Genomic DNA, 19013 nt, shown 5'->3' with positions numbered 1-19013 from the left:
TGGAGGGCCGGCCCTTCACAAATCGAGCCCAATAAGATTGGGCCAAAAAAAATTTTTTGATAAACGGACTATCAAATAAGCGGTCCAGTCCTGGCCCTTATAAATGAAGGGCCTAAACGGACCGATCCTTATAGCTCATCAAAAAAATTAAAATAATTATAAAAATTATAAAAATTAAAAAATTATAATAAATTAAAGAACTCTCAAATATAATACTTCATCAAATAAATAAATAAAATCAATCCCTACATCAAATTTTAAAACACCAAAAGTAAACATGAAAAAACTCAAAAATTTTTGTAATAATATCATAATCTCCATTCTCCATAAGAAAAAACACCACAGACTAATTAAACTCCACAAAATCAAACAAACCAAGAAGTAATAAATATTGTTCAAATAACATTGAGTCCAACTATTGAAATTCAGTCCATATTCTTAAAATTTTTGCCAACATTTCATTCATCAATAATCATCCTCATCTTCATCAATTATAACATTAGAAACTTGACAATCTTGTTTTGACAAATTTGCATCAACTTTTATAGTTGAATCATCATCTTCATCTGCAATCCACAAGTAAAAAATAACAAAGATCAATAAATAGTTAGAAAAAATCTATTTTGCATCCAACTAAATTCAAATTCTTATCTTAAATTATAAAAAAAGATATTACCATCATGAATAAAGCCATGTAATCAATTGCGGGTGCAAATGAGAGCTTGCACATGATCATCAAGGAGGCAGCATTTATATTTATTTAAAACACGAGTACCAATGCTAAAAGCTGATTCGCTAGCCACTGTAGCGATTGGTATGCTTAGTATATCACAGGCCATTCTTGATAGATTAGGAAACCGATGTTTATTATCTTTCCAATATTGCAGCACATTCAATTTTGAAAAATATTTAGGTTCAAGTTTTAGCTCCTCCAAGTATAGATCCAATTGTGACTTTTCAATTGTAGAATTGTTTTGGCTCACATATGTTACATACTCCTGCATCATTTCAAACATATTGGCAACAAAGAATTATTAATCAAAGGAACAATTAAAAAAAATTATCATGCAATTGAATTTTTTAAAAAGAATATCAAATATATTCAACTTACATCAAATGCATCCAAGCCTTCTAATTGTATTTCCTCATCTTGTCCTCCTCCAACGAGCACATATGTAGATTGTAGACTAGAAGAATGAATCTGGGAATCACTTGATGCACTTGGATCACTAGAGGATTTATCTTTTTTATATTCCTCAAAAAGCATATACAACTTACATTTGATGGTTTGTAACTTCTCTTGGCAAGTAGTGAGCTCAAGTTGTGAGTAACAAAAATTTAGCAAATCAAACTTCATGCGTGGATCAAAAATAGCCCCAAGTGCAAGAACAATACTGTAATCACTTCAATACTTATCAAACTTTTCTTTCATCTTAATAGCCACGTCTTTAATATTTGGATCTTTACTATTCACATTATCTTTCAATAAACACTCAATTTTTCAAACTTCCATAAAATATAAGTTTGAGGTTGGGTAAGATGAGCCGGAAACTAAGTTGGTCATCACATAGAATGGGCACAAGAACTAAAATATTTTTTCTCCTCTTCTCCACTCTTCATTTGATGAATAAAACTTAAAATTTCTATCATTCAATTGAAGACTAGCAAAAGCACGTCGATACTTAATTGCACTTTCAAGCATAGTATAAGTAGAATTTCATTTAGTAGACACATCCAGACGCAAACCAACTGAAGTATCAATACTACCAACTTATTGAACACATTCTTGAAAATATATTTTCTTTGCCTCCGATGCCTTTACATATTTGATGCTCTCTCTAATTTTGTGCAAAGCCACACTAGTCACTTTCAAACCCTCTTGAACTATAAGATTTAAGATATGTGCACAACATCTCACATGAAAGAATTGACCATCACATAGCAAGCTATTTTGCAAAGCAAGTTGTTCGTTCAAAGTATCTTGCATATTATCATTAGCAGGGGCATTGTCCAAAGTAAGAGAGAATATTTTTTTATCTATTTTTCAATCTTTCAAACAATCAAATACCTTTCTTACCAATTCAACCCCAGAGTGTGGAGGCTCCATTTTACAAAAAGATAAAATTTTACTATTTAGCTTTCAATTTTCATCCACAAAATGTGCAGTCAAACAAATATACCCCTCACTAGTATAAGCAGTCCAACAATCAGAGGTCAAATATATTCTACTAGAACTCTTATGCATGACTTTGTTTCAATTTCTCCTTCTGAGCCATATAAAATTTCATCACATCAGACACAGCAGTATTTCTACTATAATGTTTTGCATCTGGATTAAGTAAAGAGTAAAGTTCTCTAATCCGTTTATATTCAACAAAATGAAAATAGAAGATCATTCTCAATGATAGCCATAGATATGACTTCACGTATACGCTTATGATCAAGTTTTCTAGATTTTAACTTTTCAGTATGATCTAATATCATCTCACCCACATCAAAAAATTTAGGTAGAAGCTTACAACTCGACATGTAACGAGATAGATGAGAAATCCCATTAGCACCACCCGCAACAAACTCTTTTTCACACCCATTACATGTTGCCTTTTCTTTACCATTTTTCACACCTATTTTAGTGAAACAATTCTATACCTGTGAGCTGGTAGATCTAGCTCTTTTACTTGATTTCTTCTTAAAATTATTATTTGTGCCTTCTTGTTGACTAGGAGGAATTTTAGGTGCATCCAACATTTCTAATTCATCATCATCAATATTTTTGCTATGATCAATATTTCCAGAATCCATACTGCAAAATCAAATTAAAGTATCATATAATCAATCATCCAATGAATAACCCATCAATATTTTAGCATGTTTATTTTTGAATAAATCAAGAAAAAATAAAAACATGTAGCTTGGAGATAGTACTGAGTATGGTAAAATAGTAGATAGTGAATGTATATAAGAGCAACTTGAAATAAGATAGTATCATCAGCATAGGGATATTATAATTTGTAAAACAAGTATTGACTCCCTCTCTGAGTTGGTAGAAAAGGTATGAAGTAGTCGTGAAGAAACATTAAGATAATAAGCTCCATGGCAAGAATAAAAAGTGAAATCTTACATCTAGTTTTATAATTTCTTCTGTCAGATTCTTATCAATCATGAAATAAAAAATAAAAGGAACATAATCCATCAATTTCTTTTTGCTTCCCACTGTATTCCATATCCAGATGTGTCCTTAGGAGCCAACCACGATGCATCCGTATGCTCCTCTCTTCGAAAATCAGAAAGAGCTAGCAATAAAATTTAAACTTTGACAGCGATGGGTGGGTGGCACTGTGGGTGAGAGGCAACGGTGGGTCATTCCATTAGATTTGATGCTATATCTATTTGTTTGTTTAGTAATGGAACTAAAAAAAGAGACAGATGGGAAGCAAAAAGTTCTGGTAACAAAATAGTCTCTCCCCCGTGTCTTGTCCTCCCTCTCCCCTAGCATCCGCGTCCTTCTCTCTCTCCCCTGCTCTTTTTTTTTTTTTTTTTGCATCCGCATCCTCCCTTTCCTCCAGTGTCCGCATTCGTGTGTGCATCCACGATGAATCCGAAAAAAACATGAAGATAGAAAAAAAAAAACCGCATTCTTCCTGTGATTCGTATGTACATCCATAGTGAGTCCAAAAAAAATATAAAGACAGAAAAAAAAAATTACATCCTTCCTGTGATTTATGTGTGCATCTATGATGGTCCAGAAAAAACATGAAAATCGAAAAAAAATCGCATCCTTCGCATGACTTCATTCCATGAAATCATTATAAATATCAATAAATTAAAAAAAAAAAAGATTGACAAGATAATAAGACATACCTTTGAGGGCTTAAAGAAGCAGAAATATAGAACCACCATGGATATTTGAAGAAAGGAGAGAGTAATAATGATCAGATGGGTAGTGGGAAGATGAACAGGGACTAAGGCTTAGAAAAAATGATTTGAGTTATTAGACATTAACGATGGAAGTAATGACTAATGAGGCATAGAAATGAGAAAAAATATATTTTAGAAATAATTAGTTATTTACTGATTACTTTAAGTGGTTAAGTTATTTTAAAATAATTATTTTTAAAAAAACGGACTGGCCTGCGGGCTAGACGGGCTAGCCCTTCACGGGTCGGGCTAAAAAGCCCTTTTGTTAAACGGGCTGCTAAAACACTGGCCCAGTCCTACTATTTTAAGGGCCTAAACGGGCCAGCCCATGGGCCAAGGTCCGTTTTGATGGCTCTACGGAGAAGGGACACCAGAAAAGAAAACTAAGCCCCTTCCGAATGAGTTTATGTGGATATTTCAAATAATTTTATTTTTTTCTTAAAAATTATTTATAATTACTGAGATTAAACTATTTAATCCCCGCTTTAACCCATCAATTTCAAACCCAGGCTCAACCTGATTGCAGGAAACTAGAACCCAACCCCAAGCAATTTGGCCGAAACATAATGATCTTCCTAGACTGGTTTACTCTAATGAATATCTTATGTGGATGATTTGGATATCAATCTAATCAATAATGTTCTTAGGATTTAGGTAATTGACGATAACTTCACTTGAATCAAAATTTGAATTTCAAACACTTACCATTTATTATTTGCAAAAAAAAAAAAAAACATGGTTTTCAATGTAAACGTGTCTGGCCACATTTTGTTGTCTTTTTTCATCAATAGGGTCCAGTTAGAAAGCTTATAGGGTGGGACTACAAAAGCTTCTTTCTATAATACTAGCAGGAGAGGAAAGAGAGAGAAAGTAAAAATTAAATAAATCAAATGATTTCTCTCTCAAATGCTGCTGCAGCCGCTCCTCTTTTGTGCTAACATAAAGGAATAAAAATTTGAAGCCTTGTCATGGTCTAGCTATCGAACGATACAAAAACCTTACTATCTTAAGAAGGTAATCTTTTTATCCTTTTCCAAGAGTCAGTTTCAAGCTTGTTTAGACAAGTTTCTGCGTACATGGTTAATGAGTATCTGCTATAGATTGGAGACTAACTTGAATTTGATGTGAAATCTCACCTATACAACATGCCTCACCTGATTGTACCAACGGTTCTGAATCAATTTCTCGAAAATTAAAACGGCCCTTAAAGCTGAGACGTGAGAATTTAGTCCTTTCCACCCTTGAAGCAAAATAACTCATTCTAACCCCTTCTCTTGTCATACTTTTTAAGTAGTTTTCTCCAAAATTCGCTGTACCAGTACCGATCGGCATGTCGATGCCGGACCGATATGGTACTGTATCAGTACCATACTGTACCGACATACGGTACATCCCGGCGTATCGGTCCGGTATCGGTACACAATTTTATTTGATTTTTTATTTTTTTTTAATTTTTAAAATTAATAATTGATAAATACAACCTCAATATGGCATTATATTGCATATTATTGACATATTTGGGTTCAATTTGGAGTTAGATTGCAGTACAAAGATTCTTGATCCAAAATTTCAAACATATATTTATTTACATTATATTTCAACTATATCATTTTAAAACTAAAAAAAAAATATATAAAATATGTATTAAAATGTATCTAAATATTTAAGTACAAAGCCAAATAACTGATATATGAACCTTAAGATGTACTCTGTATTTAATTTCTTGTCGAGTGTCTGTGACGCTCGTGGATATCTGGATCATCAACATAGTCTGAAGGGACATCAGTCCAATCCTCTAGCCAAGCTACATCGTACTTTCGAATATTCATCATCCCATAAGGCATCCTCTCTGGATTGTAAGACATCTCAGATCTCTCGCTAAAATTCTGACTCTAAGAAGTATCTTCGAGATGATGGTACAGTTGTAAGGAAGCCCATCCAAATATGCCAGTAGCAAAATCTGATCCTAGAGCTGCTCCAGGCTGCATAGGGTAGTAACCACTAGAAGATGATGCCTCGGATACACCATATGCATATGGATCATAAGGTGGCTGTGGATAATAGGATCCATAATACGAGGATGATTCAGATACATCCATGGACCCTACTCCACGTGCAAGATCGTCCGCAGCTGCATCATGTGCTGGACGACCTCTAGGAGCCCGTCGTCTATATGAAATCGGCTCCCCACGATCTCTACCGACTCGTCCACCATGATCCCTATCCTGTGTGACATACATAAACTGAGACTCACCAGTGAATCGAATATCACCATATGACTGTGTCTCATAAACGGTGGTCTCATGTCCTCCAGTTCCTCCCTGATCATCAGATCTATGGCTACTACTACCAGTATCATCATCACTTTCCCTGATGTCCGTATCTGAATCAGATCGCTCCTGTACTCTCGAGAGTGGTGCACGTGCAACTGTCTTTTTCTTTCCCCCCTTGTGCCCCTCTGTGACTGAGTTTCCTGTAATTGGGAGGATGGATACCTTCTTGCTGGCTGCCGGGAGGAACGTCTATACATCTCTCGTTCGAATCTCTAGAAAGATATATCAGATAGCGAGTCATGTGATGAATGAGTCCCTTGTGTCCCCTCAGACTGTGGCTGATCAGCTGGAACCCTATGTGGAATATTTTTTTCTGCCCATTGCCCTGGATCCACCCTGATCTCCCTTGCCACCACACTGACTGGTCGTGGAGGGGATCCTGGCTTATCAAGCTCTGGCTCCTGCTGCTGACCTGCAAGCCATCCGATGATCGGATCGTCATCCTCGTCGGCATAATCATCCAGCGTCGGATCAGTGTACTTCAACTGAACTTCCTCCTAAATACATTTTAGCCTCAACCTCAGATTGTAGTGAATATATACAAGATCGTTGAGACATTTTTGTGTCAGATGATTTCTCTGTTTGCTGTGGATAAGGACGAAAGTGGATCAATTATGCTCACAGCCACTAGCAGAGACCGTCTAAGAAAGAATACGGACAGCCATATGTCTCAAATTTCTGCTGACATTCCAAAATGAATCCACCATTCAGCTACAAGTAAAATTATATATCAAATTTGATGATATTATTAAGCAAAATTACATATCAATCTACATTGCTCATTATTGATATGTAATTTTTTTGGATTCATCTGCTTTTTGCTTACGACAGCTGATGGGATTCCAAAACTGTCTGATCCCTCTCTAAACTGTTTCGTCTGAAATAAAATATATTTATTATTTATAAATATATCAGATCGAATTTAGTTGAATAATTACATCTGTTTTAAACTAATATACCTCTTGCAGACACAACGACACGATTTCTGGATCGGACACCATCTTATATATGATATTGCGAAGAGCAGCAAGAAGCTCGCTATCCATATCTATCCCCGGAATAGTATACTGAAATCTCAGTTTAAAGTAATAAACTGTAGATAAATTTCAAGACTGATTAAGCATAATTTTATTTTCATGCTTCGAAAAAATATTTTAAAATATTCTTGAATCCAAACTTACCAGCTAGATGCAAATCTCTGCCCATCTGATAGTCCCAACGGTGCTCAATAATGTTAATGAATTCTTGAGCATGCTTGGGATCATTATCACTGATCTGTTTCTTTGTCCTCTCCATCATGTAATATAGGAAGCCCATCTGGGGGTATCTCTCACTGTCCACGGTGCGAAGCACCTCATATAAAGGCTTGATAGCCTTCACTATCTTCTCAGCCCGCTGCCAAAATGACTGACTCGTCATCAAGTTCTCCACATGACTTTCATCAGTGCCGGCCCTCGCATATCTGCTCTCCTGCCACTCGGCACTGACAAACATCTGACGTAGGGCTGTTTTCTTCTGAAGAAGACTATCAAGTGCTATGTAGTTGGTAGCAAACCGTGTGATACCCGGTTGTAAGATCTCTCCCCCAGTATACGTCCGCATCAATGAAAGAACCCATGTGTGGTTGTAGATGAATCTAGTAATGGTCTGGGCAATCTCCACTACCTACTGCACCCTGCGAATCTTTTCGATATCCATCAATATAAGATCAATGCAATGTGCAGCACATGGGGTCCAGTATATCTGCGGTCGCTGCTCCATCAGCAACTCTCCGGCAGCCTTATATTGTGGTCCGTTATCTGTGATGACCTGCACGACATGCTGCTCACCCACTGAATCAATCATCTCCTCCATCAGACCAAGGATATATGTGGCATCGTGCATCTTATCTGAAGCATCGATTGATTTATAAAAAAATATTTTTCTATCACAGTATGTCAAAAAATTAATGATGCTCCGCCTAGTAGGACCTGTCCAACCATCACACATCACTGTCAAACCGTATGTAGGCCATTTATTTTTGTAAAAAGTAATCCATCTCTGCAGATCCTCCTTATTGCTGTCAAGAAGCTGACCATAGATGTCCTTAGGTCCTGGAGGATCTACACCCTGGCCGGCAGCCTCTATGGCTGAAATAGCAGATCGATAGTAAGGATTGGCTGCTGCATTTGCTGGAATATGGCTGAAATGAAACCATGATCCAATAGCTCGCCACATATCCTTCTTCTTATCTTTTTTCAGCATACTATCAATTCTCTACTGCTTTGAATCCTTGCTGGACAAAGCATGTGGATCCAAATCCTGAATGCTGGCTCCTGTTGGAATATCTCTGGAGGACCTCCTCCTACTGCCAAAAGCTCCCAACAAAGAAGACATGCTGCGTCTGCTCCCTTTACCACCAGGCTCTCTAACTAAGGTAGTCCTCCTAAACTCGAATTCTCCCCTACCAGTCGCTGATCCAGATCCTGATTCGTAGCATGATGGTCCGAATCGGTCTCTGTACCGGGCCATCTCTTTCTGCTGGTACTGATCCACCAAGCTCGCATGAATGACAGCCTCAATCTGTGCCTCCTCATCATCTGGAGCAAAAGCCTCCTCTGACTCTCTAGAGTGATAAGAAGGTGGCTCTGCAGCTCGACGGTCTACTTTGATCTTTTTCTGCTTTGCCCTTTCCTTCGCTGCTTTCGAATCAGTAAAGTGCTTTTTCATCAATTGTTGGACCTCTTACGGATATTTTCGACATATCGACACATCAGGATAACCACCAGCTAGATGCTGCTTCAACCTAGTCACTCCTCCTCCCTTGAACTCTGTATTGCACCATTTACATCTCCAATGATGCCGAGCCGAGAGCATCTCGTCATGATCTTAACCGATGTCACGCTCTTGATCTTTCTTCTTACTCATTTCTGCAGATATAACAAAATACTAATTATTTCGAATTATCTGTAATATAACACTAATTACATATATTTTTTATTTGATAATATTTTTTACTATTTAAATATTTACAAAAAAAATTTAAAAAAATCTCAAGTTAGATTCAAATATTTCAATTGTTTTGAATCATTCTAAACATTATTCTCAATTTCAAAACTAACACTGATTTTTTATTTTTTTTTATTTTTTAATAATTTTTATATAAATAAATATATACTATAAAATAGCTGATTAATTAAAGTGAACGAACGTCATGCTTTAAATTTTTTTCTTATAAATATATGCAAGTATAACAAACAACGATAGTTTAACGATAATCAAAATAATTATATATAATTTTAAAATAATTTTAATAATTATTTTAAAACTTATAAATTTAAAATAAATATGTTATATGCTTCAAATAATATTTTTAAATTAACTAAAATATAACACTATTTTTATATATTTTTTATTTTATACTTGAATTTTTAAATTTAAATAATTAAAAAAATATTTTTTTAATTTAAAATATTTGAAAAAAAATTAGAAATTAGATTTAAGTAGTTTGAATCATCCTAAACTCTGATTTTTTCATAAAATTTAAATTTTTTTTTAATTTTTAAATAAATAAATATTTAAAAATATTTAAAAAATATATAATTAACAAAAATTAATAATTTTGATGTCATCGTGTAGATCTTCCAAAGATCTATCACATATAATTAAATCATCCCAAAATCATAAGATTTTGGCATGATTTTCTCTTATTTTCATTCTTTCTCATTCTTATCCTATTTTTAACAATAAAAATTAAAAAAAATATTTACTAAAAAAATAACACATTATCTTACATCCGACCAAAGATCAGCCTCTTTTCGAACCACTCCTGCAATTTGACGGAATTTTTTTCTTTTTTTCTAATTTTTCGGAGGCCTCAACGGTTTCGTTGAGACTTCGGACCCTCGGGAGTTCTCTGAGATATCTCAGAGAACTCCAAAGCAGATAAGGCTTTTTATGCCTCCCCCCCCTCCCCCTCGTCACTTTTGACATATGGGGTGTCAGTACGGTTCGGTTCACACCGAACCGGACCATACCGTTCGATTTTGGACGGTATGGAAGCGAACCGGATCGAACCGCTCGGTTCGGTATCGGTTCGGGCTGTTTCTCGAAAAAAGGTCCGAACAGGACCATTTGAGCGTCGGTCCAGCTCGGTACACCTCGTATCAGACGGTTCGGCCCGGTACGGCAAATACTGATTTCCTCATTGAATGACTTCATTAAACTTAGAATAAGACGGTCTTGATTTGAAAATGTTAAACCCCTACAAAAATAATCCTATTTTTGTACTTTTTCTTCCCGAAATGCTTATTAAAGTACTAAGTTATCACTTCTTCATCTCCTGAATGAAATTTGGGCTCCATCCTTATCGTAGTTTTTCATTTTGTTTGATTCAGATTTGATATCGTTGATTCATGATTCATAATTCACCCCTTTTGACTGAACCAACTTGATAGTGGTAAGGTTGAGAATTGGTTGACCATCATGTATTAATATGATATAATCATGTTAAGATTTGCGGAGATTTAGTAGACAGATGTTTGCTTGAAGCCATATATTAAACAATTAATGGGGAGAGAATACAATAAGATAAATGAAATGGTCCTTTTTCTGCAAATTTGCATGCCGTATACGAGTTATAAATTCTGGATTGTTGCAAAACGGATTTTATCTTTCGGCCTATGGAGATAATTATCTTCAAAGGGACTAAGCAATATCTTTTGACAGATGCAGCTTTAATCACCACTGATCTCGAGTATTATGGAGACTGCATGCCCGCTCGCTGCCAAGGCAACGTCAAATGGAGCATTTCAAAGGGACAACACTCTTTTTTGCTCTCCCCCTAGCTATCTTCCAAATACGCATTGTTGTTACAGTCATTCGCTGCCTTGCTTTCATTTTGAGGCCTCTAAAGCAGTCTTGGGTCAAAGGACAACACCTCTTTATCTTCCTCTCCTCACACAACTCCTAGAAGCCATATGGCAACTCACACAGCCCTAAATCTTGAACCCTAGATTCTAAAGCCTAAACTCTGAATCCTAAATCTTAAACCCCAAATTCAATCCTTTAGTAGATGCAATCCCATTTTGGCGGGCTGAAATCCTGAAGGTGCAGCAGCACTAGCTAAAAAGTCTACCATCAACATCCCGAAGCTTTTCTACTCCAGCCTGAGTCATGGTTGCACAACAGTACTCGTGCCAGAAAGTGAGAAAATATGCAAGAGATGGACAAATTGAACTCAAATCACTTAAGACTCCTTGCGACTAACTTTACAATTTTAGTTGTAAAAATTATTTTCTTCAAGTTCTCTTAAGATCTGTTCAGATATCTCAATAATCAGAAATTACAAGATTGACTGCGAAATCACACAAGTTTGACATGAGCATCGAAGTGTTGTTTAAATAACCTGAATGAGCAATTTTTTATAGTACATGATCCATGAGCACTAGAATCATTCATGCCCGTGTCACAGACATCCACAAGCACTGCCCCATTAGCAGCAGCAGCTAAAACATCCAATAAACCACCGGCTGTTACAAACATATTCCTCAAATCAGTGTATTTCCTCAATTTAAACCTCATTTATGGTCATATTCAGGATAATCCATATACATTGTTATAACTTTACGAACTTCAAGAAGCCTGAAATATATTTAAGCTATCAAGTCAAAAAATGATCCTTTGCTTTCTAGAAATAGAAGTTGATATGGTATTTGAGATATTGCAGGTATTAGTCATCACGAAACATAGAACTGGAACCAACAACAAATAGGAACCTGTGTACCTGAAATGCAGAAAAAAAACTACTAGTACAAAAGAGACAACCACATTGGAACTCTTTTATGTCTCAAAATAAAGATACACGAAGCATACTCCACGATAGAAACATAAGCACAACTTGTAACCAGATCTCATATTACATGCAAAATGAGTGAAAGGAATCAGTTTCATTCCAAGTTAGTGGTAGGTATGTATGTACTAAAAATGAAAAATAAAATAAAATAAAATAAAATAAAATACAAGCACAAGATAGACTCTTACGTTGAAACTATTTCATTTCTTACAATATAAATATACATGGTGTCAACACAATCATGCATGGTTACAGCCTTCTCAATCATTCTTCACATGATTTTTCAGCATGCAACTTTACAGGAAGAAGACTTGCCTGGTCTGTGACGTCTAACCCTCACCCTCTTCTTCTGTGCCAACTTCTTCTCCAGGTCTTTGACTCTCCCATCAAGATCAGAAATAACCCCCAACTGCACTTTTCCTGCAAGAAGCAACTTTTCTAACATCTCCCTTAGTCTCTCATTTTCTTCCACCAGCTGCTTCTCCTCGATGCTCAAATTGGCACTTGAAACTGGTCCAGCAATTGGGATGGAATCTTTCTCAGCCACAACAATTCTCTCTTCTTTTGAAGCTGGAGTGCTCACTTCATCAAGAGCTGCTCCTACAATAGGCATCTGAGAGGACTCTCTATGATGAATTTCTTTTAGGGGTAAAGTTCTACCCTTATCCATAGCTGCTTCCTTGCCAATTTCAGGTGTTGCAGACATGTCTTTATCTTCAATGACCTCATTAGCAACCACAAAGTTGGTTCCGTTCTTCGTGCCAGACTCAGAAGATCCAACCTGTACTACAATTTGGTTCTCTGACATGGTGTCAACCAGCGTCTGCATCACCATGTTCTTCTCTATCACGCTTCTAGCATTATTACTCTCTTCAGAAGCCCAAGTAACAGTTCTTGCACATGTAGCTTCCATGTCTATAGGATCAGCAGCTGCATCTCCTAATGCCTTCTCTGCAAAATAATTTTCTTCCACTACCAACATTTGAGGCGGCTGCTCTTTGGTTACAGCTTCACTGAACCAAGTACCAGATGCCTTGGCAGAATTACATTCATCGACTGCTGACATATTTTCCACAAAGCCTACTGCATTGATCGCATGTGATGTGCTCGGAACTTCCACATTCTTAGTGTCAGCAGTTGCATGTGCTGTGGTATTCTCCTTGGAATCGCTTTCTTCTGCCAATGGCATCATTTGGGGCTCTTCTTGCTTTCTAGCAGCTTCACTGATACGTTCCTCATTTTCAAAATTAGATCCATCCATTCCTGATAGAGGTTCTACGAACTCTACTGCATTAGAAACAGCTTCATGCTCTTCAACTTTGATTTCATCGGCTTCATCAAGGCTGCACCCCTTCAATGATGGTACTAAACTGTTCTCCACTTCTGGATTCATCTGTGTATTTGGTCCAGTTCCACATTCAACAAACCCTTTGTTCACTGACTCAAACTCTTGACGGCTAAGCCCTTGTGTCTCTAGATGCTCTTCCAAATCCAACTTGGGGGCTTCATCTTTGGCAGAAGATACCTCCACCAAAACTTTCTTGACAGTAGATACTGAAGGCACCAAAGATTCCTCTAATTCAAGGGAAGGCTCTTCACTGAGCAGTTTTGTCTCCATCAATGCCACACTTTCGGAAACAGTTTGTTCCTCCCCCCGCAAAGGTGCTTCTTCATGCTCCCCATTCGCCACAGAAACCATTTCTTTGATCGACAAATGTGCAGCCTCTCCTGGTTCAGCCTCTAGCTCTTGATTATTGGTTGTTATTAGTGCATCTCTTTTTTCCTCTGCCTCAATCTCTTGTATTTCTTCACTAGATGTGAAATCTACGGTACACTTCTTATCAGATAACTGTTTACAAACATGCTCAGACGATGGTTCAGCCACAGCAACTGAGCTTCCAAGACAAGTTTGATCATCAGAAACTTTGCTGCTAACACTTTCTTCAATCTTAGCTGACTCACGATCTGCGGTAGTTTGTCCGCTTAGAGAATCTAGCTTCTCTTGCAAACAAGTGAGCTCCCTCGCAACAGATTTTCTCGCCTCCCTCACACTTTGATGCAAGCCCTGCGAGTTCATGTCGACTCAGAATTAGCACTCAAACCATTTCCAAAAACATGAAAGGGGAAAAAAAAAAAAAAGAAGATTCATGCTATAGAACAGTTTCAATGATGCATCCATAAATAGCAAATGCAACTAAATGACCAACATGATTGAACCTCTTTTCTCACTCAAATAAAGATTGCTTTAATAAAACTAGGATAAGTTGCAACAACGTTAACATAAAAACATGTTTAAAGCCCATACCTGAATTGTATCCAGCTGCAAAAGCAGATTCATTATAGTCTCATTGATAACCACCTTCTGCTTCATATCTTGTCCCTCTGAAGAGGCTTCAAAGCTTCGAATTTGTTTTTTGATATCTTCCACTTCTTGGCGAATTCGAGCTACCTTCCGAAGCTTCTCTAAAGGTTGCCATCTTCTCACCTCAAACCCTCGATATGCAGACTGAATAAGGACCGCTGCATCTGATTCTGCTAAATCCTTTCTTTCCTTCGTTACTTCCATTTTTGTAATTTCTGTATCCTCCATACCTCTGCTTTCCTCAATAATCTTCTTCTCTTGACCATCAGATAACCCACCCTCAGAGTCATTACCTTCTACTCCTTCACTATCTGAAGCTTCAGCACCACCCCAACTTTCTTTAACCCTTTGCTCACAAAGTTCACTAGCTTTCTCTGTCACAGCTTCCCCTGGAGCATCTTTAATTGAAATGATTGGCACTGCATCTTGGCAACTCCATGCTTCCTTCTCTACTTTGTTTGATGACTTATCCTTAACATCAACAATCCGAATTTCTTTCTTAGAAATTTTCTCCTTGGTCTCGTTCCGAGCTGAACCATGTTCTTTGTTGTCCTGATGAATTCTCTCTTTCTCAATAAGACCAGACGGGCCAGGAGATTCGGATGAACCATTTCCATTTTTCCTTCTTGGCAATGGGTCAACTCTTAAACATACAGGAGTCCACTTTGACGACTTGACAGGTGATGATTGTTTGCCATCAAAAGACTTCTTCATTCCATTTTCTTCATTTTGTTTTGCAACGATGCTGGACTTCTTTTCATGATTCCTTTCATTTTGCTCCTCATTCTTCATTTGATTGCTTGCTTCCATCTGCTTAACTGGAATTATTTTAATTTTGGCTTCCTTTTCACTTACTGCTTCTCGTTGTGCTTGAGATTTAGACTCATCCTCTGCTAGTTCTGGTTTCTCCTCCCTGTTCCCATTCTCCAAAAATTTAAGCGGGATGATCTTAAATTTTGGCATTTCTTCTGAAATTTTTGGACTGTTGTTGACCTCTTCCAAATCTTTTACAGCCTGCTCTGGTTTATCATAACCAGGCATCCAGATAATAGGCCATGGAAACTGACTCTTCTTCCCTTCATTTTGTGAGCCCTTTTTGTCTTCTCCATCCTGCATCAGACCCTTGAGGCTGTTAATATCCAGAGGGATCCATCCATTCCAAATTCCAGGTTGTGATTCAGAATTTTTATCAGTATCTTTCTCCTTCAAATAATTATGAGGAACCCATGCTAGTGGATATGAAGGGTAGTTTGGCAGTTTAATCAGACTGGGGAAGTCACTCGCTTTTGGCTTTAGCTCCATATCTGTCTTTTGTTCTTCCATCTTCACACTAGTATTCTCACCCCCGCACATATGATTTGGACACCCGCAGCTGTGATTTTTAGCCTTGTCATAATCATATTGAGCTCGACCAAATGAATAATGAGGTGGCGGCATGAAATAAGGTGGGCAGGTATCAGGATAAGGTCCATATGGTCCACTGTAGTAACAATGATGTGGTGGCTGAATATGAGGGTATAGAGGTCTGAAACTATAACATCCTGGAGAGTAAATATGGTTGCAGCAGCTCTGGCATTCACTTGGATTTGGGTGGCTGGTGCTGCCATTGTATGGCCATGGTCCAAAAAGTGAGGGAGGTTTTGATGAATCTACTCTCATCTGAGAAGGTACAGCTTCCCAGTCTGGATAGTAGTAATAAGGATAGGGAATGTGGTGAGGGTCTCTGTGGTGAGGGAAATTCTGAGGGTATGGATCCATGCATCCGTAGGCAGGAAACATTTTTCTAAGAGTCCGTAATAAAACTTAACCCTATTGGACAAGCTCTATGGCTGTGAGAACCCGTGGAGGTTTCTCCCTATCTCACAGGTTAAGGGTGAGAAAACGATAGAATCATCAATCCTGCAGGAATAAGCACATAAAAAACAAAGGAGTATTAGAAGCAAAACAAGAGTGCAAAAGTGAGACCTGATAAGAAGACAGCAATCACAACTGAATATTCACTGCAGGACAGGAATCTCATCAAACAAAGTGATGGTAACAAAACAAAATAAGCAAATTTAAATATATTTTAGACTATCTAACCAAATATCTCCAAATACGTCAACTTCAAGTGGAAACTCTATTAACAAATGGAACTTCATACAACAATGTAGTATTGTGATGAAATTTACATAATTCGACTGGATGCCATGACACCTTTATTTTTGAGCAAAAAGATGTGTTGCAAAACAGGAGGGAACAGAGAAGGAACCAGACAGACAAATTGACACAAACCCTCCTGTAATTTTGATAAAATGAACACTAAATGGTTCCTATCATGGGATTATGTTCTTCACAAGGTAAGGCCTCATATGATGGAACCTTAGCTCGGATGGTACTGCCTCTTGTGTTACAGGTATAGGGTGAGGGTCCTGACTGTTCTAGAGGAAAAATGGATGGTATCTGGAATTATACCTCAGAATTTAGAACAAAATGGGTGACATCACTCTTAATTAAGTAATCATAACTCATAAGGCATTAGCTTTATGGCATTGAGTTCAATGGTCAAATTAAACACAGCTAGCTAAAGAAATAAGGTTAGTGTTACAAAAGTAACTACTAAGGAATTATTTACATCATGGGATAAACACAATCCTCTATATCAAATTCTAAGGTGTTGATTGGTATATCACTAGTGATGTGATCATTAGGGTGATATGATCACTAAGGTGATATGAACACTTGGATGATGTGGAAATACTGAAATGATATGTGATCACTGAGTCTCGTATATCACTGGAATATCATTGAAAATTGAACTTCATTGTGTTTGGTATATCACCAAGTAGTAATAGTGATCATGTATAAAATACTATAAATAGCCTTATACATTAGTGTATAATAATTACTCTACAACTTAATTAAACATTCTTCATTCACAATTCCTCACAAAAATATATAATAGTAGTAGTAATAATAATATTTATTATTATTATTATTATAGGTATGTTTCGATTAGGCTATTAAAATGTTATTATGATAATATTATATAAAATCAAGTTTGGTTAGGCTAAGCCGATTTTGACTATCAATATCAGGGCTGCCCGTTAGGAATAATTTAAACCATCAAAATAAAATGAAGAAAAAAGTATAAAAAGTTTAGCATAATCCATCCATGCCAATTAACCATACTTGTTTATAGAAATAAAATAGATATCCAATGAATAAATAAAACACATCCATACTATTTAACTAAATCTGCCAATAAAAAATAAAATAAGCATCTAATAGATAAATAAAAGAGAATTTTATTGTAAATGAAAAATCAGAGAAAAAAAAGCTATCATGATTTTCTTTTGTAGAGGATGTTATTGAAGATGAAAGATTAAAGAAAAAAAATAGACGATGAGAGTTTTTTTTTTCTCCCCAAATTAGTGACCAGGGATATTTTTGTTTCAAAATAACTTCAGCATATCACTAGCATCCGATGATATGCTATCACCTGATATATTGTGCAGTGATAGCACAATACAGTGATGCTATCACTAAATTTATCAATGAATTTTTCGTTACTAGATGAAATTTTGCACTACCAAACAAAATGATATCACCTAACTCACATCACTAGGGTGATGTAAAATATCACCCCCTACCAAACAGTACCTAAGGAAGTCTCCCATTAGGAACAACTACAGTAAGAGGATCCAAGACAATATTGAGTTTGGTTTCTTCTTTCATGGTGTTCAATTGGGTACCGGTCGATATAATGATGCGAGCAAGCGAATTCATTTGTTGCAGATTTTGTTTGAATTAGGAGAAATATACCTCAATTGATCGATCGAGTTTTATCTGGTGCAAAGATACACGATAAGATTTTTATGAAGAGCAAGATGAGGCAACAAAAAAAAAAGCAACAATCACTTCGTCTAGACATGTAACAACAAATTCAGCAGGACAAAAATTCTCCATTTTCTCCGTTCAAGAACCAAATCGGAAAAATAACTCCTCGCATGTTCCAGCCACATCGCTCATCTCAAAGATGATAAGAGGAAAAATGCAAGAACACCAAACCGATGTAAGAGCGCTGCGAGAGAGAGAATGGGAGAAAGGGCTTACAGATAGATGTTTGATTTTTTTTATAACCTTCCAACCGATCCCACGAACCAAATGACTTAGTTACCGGTGCGACGCGGTCCGCAAACCCTTTTGCTTTCTCTGTTTTCTTGACGCTTTGGAGCTTCGCGATCTTCTCCGACGCGAAACGCGCAGGGGTTTTCCACCTCTACTTATTGCCAGTCTCCGGAGGCCCTTCGCGCATTCCAGAGCATTCGCGACGTGGACGCTGGATGTTCGGCTCCGTTCTGGACCTTTCTCGGGCCCTCTCATCCGCCACGCGTAAATATCTGACTTGTTGGCAGTTGACAACATGTTCTTAAATAAAATATTATAAATTATCATATATATATATATATATATATATATATATATATATATATATATATATATATATATATATATATATATATATATATATTAGAGTGCTGCAAATCCTGCTTAAATGAATTTTGTTATGCCATCAAAAAAAATT

The 19013-nt window shown here is 36.7% G+C and overlaps 1 protein-coding gene and 1 pseudogene across 1 annotated transcript; both read right to left on the bottom strand.

Moving 5' to 3' along the window:
- Positions 1 to 465: 465 nt before the first annotated feature.
- On the bottom strand, positions 466 to 9107 carry LOC140856325 (uncharacterized; annotated as a pseudogene).
- Positions 9108 to 12268: 3161 nt separating this feature from the next.
- Positions 12269 to 18683, bottom strand: LOC105040761 (uncharacterized). Its single transcript, XM_010917438.4, has 3 exons — positions 18542 to 18683; positions 14390 to 16345; positions 12269 to 14149 (listed from the first exon to the last, which is right to left on the bottom strand). Exons 2-3 carry the CDS (start codon positions 16223 to 16225, stop codon positions 12368 to 12370), a joined length of 3618 nt encoding a protein of 1205 aa, XP_010915740.1. The 5' UTR covers positions 16226 to 16345; positions 18542 to 18683; the 3' UTR covers positions 12269 to 12367.
- Positions 18684 to 19013: the final 330 nt, after the last annotated feature.

Source organism: Elaeis guineensis, chromosome 3 (genome assembly GCF_000442705.2).
Source record: "Elaeis guineensis isolate ETL-2024a chromosome 3, EG11, whole genome shotgun sequence".
NCBI lineage: Eukaryota > Viridiplantae > Streptophyta > Magnoliopsida > Arecales > Arecaceae > Elaeis > Elaeis guineensis.
The sequence above is the reverse complement of the archived record's forward strand: the minus strand, read 5'-3'. Positions and strand labels throughout refer to the sequence as shown.

Excerpts from the sequence above, each read along its gene's own strand:
- LOC105040761 (XM_010917438.4), bottom strand. The coding sequence starts at position 16,225 with ATGTTTCCTGCCTACGGATGCATGGATCCATACCCTCAGAATTTCCCT. Across the intron at positions 14,150-14,389 it reads TGCAGCTGGATACAATTCAG|GGCTTGCATCAAAGTGTGAG; the intron begins GTATGGGCTTTA and ends ATGAACTCGCAG.